At 44.9% G+C, this 6,388-nt stretch overlaps 1 protein-coding gene across 2 annotated transcripts in view; it reads right to left on the reverse strand.

The window, feature by feature from the left end:
- The window catches only part of psmc3ip (PSMC3 interacting protein), a 37,045-nt gene extending 31,407 nt beyond the window's left edge, over positions 1–5,638 (reverse strand). The window contains exon 1 of one of the 2 annotated variants that reach the window (XM_072561144.1): positions 5,494–5,638. In XM_072561144.1, the coding sequence (XP_072417245.1) occupies positions 5,494–5,518 (25 nt within the window). In that variant the 5' untranslated portion in view covers positions 5,519–5,638. The remainder of the gene's footprint in view (positions 1–5,493) is intronic. The other variant, XM_072561145.1, reaches the window with a different exon arrangement.
- Positions 5,639–6,388: the final 750 nt, after the last annotated feature.

Consider the following 6,388-nt stretch of genomic DNA (forward strand, 5'->3'; position numbering starts at 1 on the left):
GGAAAATCAGGTGGGTAATGGATTGCAAGAAAAGGAATTTGTGGAATGTCTACAAGATGGCTTTTTGGAACAGCTTGTGATGGAGCCCATTAGGGAACAGGCAATACTGGATTTAGTGTTGCGCAATGAGGCAGACTTGATAAAGGAGTTAAGGTGGCAGTGATCACAATATGATTGAATGCACTCTGGAATTTGAGAGGGAGAAGTTAGAATCATGGGTAACAGTATTACAGCTGAATAAAGGCAACTACAGAGGCATAAGGGAAAAGCTGGTAGAATGAAAGGGTTCAGAAAAGATTTGCAAGGATGTTGCCAGGGTTGGAGGATTTCAGTTACAGGGAGAGGCTGAATAGGTTGGGGCTGTTTTCCCTAGAGCTTGAAAGACTGAGGGGTGACCTTATAGAGGTTTATAAAATCATGAAGGGGCATAGACAGGGTAAATAGATAAGGCCTTTTCCCTGGGGTGTGGGAGTCCAGAACTAGAGGGCATAGATTTAGGGTATTACGGGAAAAAGTTAAAAGGGACCTAAGGGGCAACTCTTTCACACAGAGGATAGTGCATGTATGCAATGAGCTGCCAGAGGAAGTAGTGGAGGCTGGTACAATTACAATTAAAAGTCATCTGGATGGGTGTATGAATAGGAAGGGTTTAGAGGTGTATGGGGCAAGTGCTGGCAAATGGGCCCAGATTAGGTTAGGATATCCTGTCGGCATGGACGGTTTGGAACAAAGGGTCTGTTTCTGTGCTGTACATCCCTATGCCCCATAGGTCTCTTTTATATCTTTCCCATCTCACCCTAAACCTATGCCCTCTAGTTCTGGACTCCCCCACCCCACGGAAAACACTTTGTCTATTTATCTTTTCCATGCCCCTCATAATTATATAAACTTCTATAAGGTCACCCCTCAGCGTCCGATGCTCCAGGGAAAACAGCCCAGCCTGTTCAGCCTCTCCCTCTAGCTCAAATCCTCCAACCCTGGCAACGTCTTTGTAAATCTTTTCTGAACCCTTTCAAGTTTCACAACATCTTTCTGATAGGAAGGAGACCAGAATTGCACATAATATTCCAACAGTAGCCTAATCAATGTCCTGTACAGCCACAACATAACCTCCCAACTCCTGCACTCAATACTCTGACCAATAAAGGAAAGCATACCAACCACCTTCTGCACTATCCTATCTACCTGCGACTCCACTTTCAAGGAGCTATGAACCTGCACTCCAAGGTCTCTTTCTTCAACAACACTCCCTAGCACCTGACCATTAAGTGTATAAGTCCTGCTAAGATTTGTTTTCCTAAAATGCAGCACCTCGCATTTATCTGAATTAAATTCTATCTGCCACTTCTCAGCCCATTGGCCCATCTGATCAAGATCTCAGTGTAATCTGAGGTAACCTTCTTCGCTGTCCACTATACTTCCAATTTTGGTGTCATCTGCAAAGTTATGCTCACTTCCAATCATTTACATAAATGGACTCAGCACCGATCCTTGTGGTACTCCACTGGTCACAGGCCTCCAGTCTGAAAACCAACCTTTCACTAGGCAGAAAAAGAGTAGGAAGGCAGTGCAGGTGTCCCCTACGGTCATCTCCCTTCAAAACAGGTGTACCGTTTTGGATACTGTTGGGAGAGATGGCTCACCAGGGGAGGGCAGCAATTGCCAAGATCATGGCACCATGGCAGGCACTGCTGCTCAGAAGGGCAGAAAAAAGACTCGTAGGGCCATAGTCATAGGGGATTCTATTGTAAGGAGAGTATATAGGCAGTTCTGTGGCCGAAAACAGGACTCCTGGATGGTATGTTGTCTCCCAGGTGCTTGGGTCAGGTATGTCACCATTCGGCTGCAGAGCATTCTAAAAGGGGAGGGTGAACTGCCAGTTGTCTTGGTGCATATAGGCACCAACAATATAAATAAAAAACGAGATGAGGTCCTCAAAGACGAAATCAGGGAGCTAGGCGAGAAGTTAAAGAGGAGGACCTCAAAGGTAGTGATCTCGGGATTACTACCAGTGCCACGTGCTCGCCAGCGTAGAAATGATAAAATAGGCAGGATGAACACGTGGCTTGTAGGGGGGAGGGGTTCAAAATTGTTGGACATTGGGACCATTACAAAATGGATGGTCTACATCTGAACCAGACTGGAACCAATGTTCTTGGGGGCATTGTTAATGCTGTTGGGGAGGTTTTAAACTAATGTGGCAGGGGGCTGGGAACCAGAAAAGAGTAGACAGCGAGGTGGAAACTGGAGACTGTAAGAATCATGAAGACAACATTAATAAGGGGAAGAGTAGGCAGAGAGCAGATGAGTGCAAAAGAACTGGTGGCCTGAAATGCATGAACTTTAATGCAAGGAGTATAGTGGGTAAGGCAGATGAACTTAGGGCTCAGATTGGTGCCTGGGAGTATGATGTTATTGCAGTCACAGAGACTTGGTTGAAGGAAGGGCATGATTGGCAACTAAATGTTCCAGGATATAGATGTTTTAGACAGGATAGGGTGGGAAGTAAAAGGGGGTGTGGAGTTGCATTGCTGGTCAGGGATGATATCACGGCTGTGCTAAAGGAGGACACTATGGTGGTCTTGGGTAGTGAGGCATTATGGGTGGAGCTGAGAAATAAGAAGGGTGCAGTTACATTGTTGGGGCTGTATTACAGGCCTCCCAACAGTGAGCGTGTGTTAGAAGAACAAATAGGTAAACAGTTTATGGAAGGATGTAAAGGCAATAGGGTAGTGGTGATGGGAGATTTTAATTTTCCCAACATTGACAGGGATACACATAACATCAGAGGTCTGGATGGGGCAGAATTTGTAAGAAGCGTCCAGGAGAGTTTTCTGGAGCAGTATGTCAATAGTCAGACGAGGAAAGGGGCCATATTGGACCTGGTATTGGGGAATGAGCCAGGACAGGTAGAAGTTGTGGTAGGGGATTTCTTTGGGAACAGTGACCACAATTCTGTAAGTTTTGGAATACGCGTAGACAAAGGTGAGAGTGATATAAGGGAAGAGTACTAAACTGGGCCAAGGCCAATCATATCAAAATCACGCAGGAGCTGGGAAATGTGGATTGGACACAGCTATTTGAAGGGAAGTTCACATTTGATATGTGGGACACTTTCAAAGATAGCTTAAAGATAGTGCAGGATAGGCTGTCCCGTTGAAGTCAAAAGATAGGAAAGGCAAGATTCATGAACTGTGGATGACAAGAGAAATCACACGACTGGCCAAGAGGAAAAGGGAAGCGTACATAAGGTCCAGGCAGCTAAGAACAGAATGGGCCCTGGAGGAATATCAGAAGAGTAGGACCAGTATTAAACAAGGAATCAAGCGGGCTGAAAGGAGTCATGAAGTAGCTTTAGGGAACAGAATTAAGGAGAATCCCAAAGCATTTTATTCTTATATAAGAAGCAAGCGGTATGTTGTCCCCCTGTACAAGAAGGGTAGTAGGGATATTCCAGGTAACTACAGACCAGTGAGTCTGACGTCGGTGGTGGCAAAGTTGCTGGAGAAGGTACTGAGGGATAAAATCAATTTCTAATTGGAAACGAATGGGCTTACCAGTGATAGGCAACATGGTTTTGTGTGGGGGAGATCGTGTCTTACCAACCTAATAGAGTTCTTTGAGGAAGTGATCAAGTTGATAGATGAAGGAAGGGTTGTAGATGTAATATACATGGATTTTAGTAAGGCATTTGATAAGGTTCCCCATGGTAAACTAATACAGAAAGTGAAGTCACATGGTTTGCAGGGTGTTCTAGCTAGGTGGATAAAGAACTGGTTAAGCAACAGGAGACAGAGAGTAGTAGTTGAAGGGAGTTCACGAAATGGAGAAAGGTGGCCAGTGGTGTTCCACAAGAAGTGGTGTTGGGGCCACTGTTGTTTGTGATATGAAAGAGGGCACTGTTGGTATGATCAGCAAGTGTGCAGATGACACGAAGATTGGTGGAGTAGAAAAAAGGAGATTGAGGGGGGACTTGATTGAGGTCTACAAAATCATGAAGGGTATAGACAGGGTCGATAGAGATAAGCTTTTTATGCATTTTGGGAGGATGAACAAAGCAATGGAGAACATGTTGAATGACAGGAGTTCAGAGGGAGCTTGATGTGCATGAACATTGAAACTTGAAGGTAGGTAAGGTAGTTAAATTGGCATGTGGGATACCTACCTTTACCTGCTGAGGCACTGAAAACAAAACCAAGCAGGTTATCAATCATCATTATGTTGACTGTTCATCTTCACACCTTGTTTCCTGTAAAGACTCTATTTCATTCTCTCAGTATCTCCATCTCAGTCGCATCTATTCCGATGATGCCAGCTTCTTCAAGGAAGCCTCCAAAATGTCTAATTTCTTCCCTAACACTGTGGTTGACAGAGCCCAGAGGTATGTCCGACCTATTTCCCTCACTTTGCCCTTACACCTTATCTTCCCTCCCAGAACAATTGAGTCACCCGGCCCTTACTGACCACCCCGCCAGTGTTCACATCCAAAGGATCATTAGCTGCCATTTTTGCTACCTCCAGCAGGATGCTACTACGAGACACATACATTCCACCCCGTCAGCCTTCCACAGGGACAGTTCCCTCTGAGACACTTTAGGCCACTCCTCCTCCACTCCCAACATCCATCCCTTATCAGTCTTTGCCTTTCCAAATACATGCACATCTTGTCCCTCAGGACCTTCCAATGCAATTGCCTGTTTACTTCCTTCCTTTTCACAATCCAAGACCCCGGACACATCTTTGAAGTGAAACAGCACTTACTTGCACTTCATTCATTCTAGTTTATTGTATTCGCTAATCACAGTATAGGAATGGGCCACTCGGCCCATGATGTTGTGCTGAACATGTGCCAAATTAGACCAATACCTTCTGCTTGCCCAAGGTCCATATCCCTCCATTCCTTGCATATTCATGTGCTGTGTTCTTCCAGCTTCCGGCTTGTCTACTTTGGATTCCAGCATATTTTTGTTTCTAATTGATTCTCCCAGGCCGACTTCTATCCATTCCTTTGTCAGTCCAATTGTTTTTCCCTCTGTCTGGGCTCCATCTAAACCTATCTTTTTACTCCTCCCCCACACCATCTTCTGCATATTTTCCACCTTTTCTCTAATGACAATCTATTCTGAAGACTAGTCAATAGACCGGAACCGTTAACACTGCTTTTTCTCCACCGATGTTGCCAGACTGGCTGAGTTTTCCAGGAATTTCTGCTTTTGTGTCTGATTTCCAGCATCTGCAGTTCTTCATATTCTTACGACTGACGGTCAGTGCGGACACGATGGCCCGAAGGGCTTCTATCCACTACTCTGCTGTAAATTTCAGGGAACCTACTGCTGCTGATTTAGAATAAAATTATAGATTACAAGAGCAACCTTGACCAAACTTCTCATGCTTCGCAGATTTTCAACTGTATCGAATTAATCGAAGAAAGTTTAGATTGAGGCCGCCGGCCCCTCTGCTCCTGTCTCCCGCTCTAACGCTGCACAAACTCACCGGCACTTTCCTTCTGTTTGTTCATTGCGCGGGACCGCTCTTTGGGGGGGGGCTCCGGCGGTTCCCGGTTATTGTGGGGGGGGGGGGCTCCGGCGGTTCCCGGTTTTGGGGGAGAATGTGTTTCTCTTTCGCCAGGATACCGGCGCCACGTTACGGCGCATGCGCTTCAGGTGAGGCCTAGTCGGTAGGGTGATTATAGTAACCCTAACCTACAATAAACTAGGTTTATTAGATAACACTACAATAAACCTCCAACATAAAGCTGACTCTAAATAAAACGCTAAAGTGAAACAGTGCTCCCAAAACCCAACATGAACACTAACTTTACCATAGCAACAGAGATAATATTGACTCTAAACTGCACACTAACCTTAACCCTATCTTTATCAATGACTTGGAGATGCCAGTGTTGGACTGGGGTGTACAAAGTCACTTTTTAGATTAGAATCAATCTAACCATCAGGTCATAGACAGAGAACACAGGGGGCTAACATGTTGTCTACCTATCACCATTGTTAACAGCTAACCCGAGAATGCAACTTTAAAAAGGGTTTTGTGATTTACACGTGAAAGAAGTGAAACTGTCACTGTATTCTAACAGATGAAAGGCTTAACAATCAATTTTTCAATGTATAATTTCAGTTACATCACACTGCAAATTTTTTGCTATAAATTCTGTGTTACGATCGAGCCCTCCACAATCACCTGATGAAGGAGCGTCGCTCCGAAAGCTAGTGTGCTCCCAATTAAATCTGTTGGACTATAACCTGGTGTTGTGTGATTTTTAACATTATCAATGACGGTCCCTTGCAGATGAGGATGACTCTCTTCCACTCAGCGTGAGTTCGTAGATGTCTTTACAGACCAAGGATCAAAGCAAATTACTGCAGATGCT

This window comes from Chiloscyllium punctatum, chromosome 42 (genome assembly GCF_047496795.1).
Source record: "Chiloscyllium punctatum isolate Juve2018m chromosome 42, sChiPun1.3, whole genome shotgun sequence".
Classification (NCBI taxonomy): Eukaryota; Metazoa; Chordata; class Chondrichthyes; order Orectolobiformes; family Hemiscylliidae; genus Chiloscyllium; species Chiloscyllium punctatum.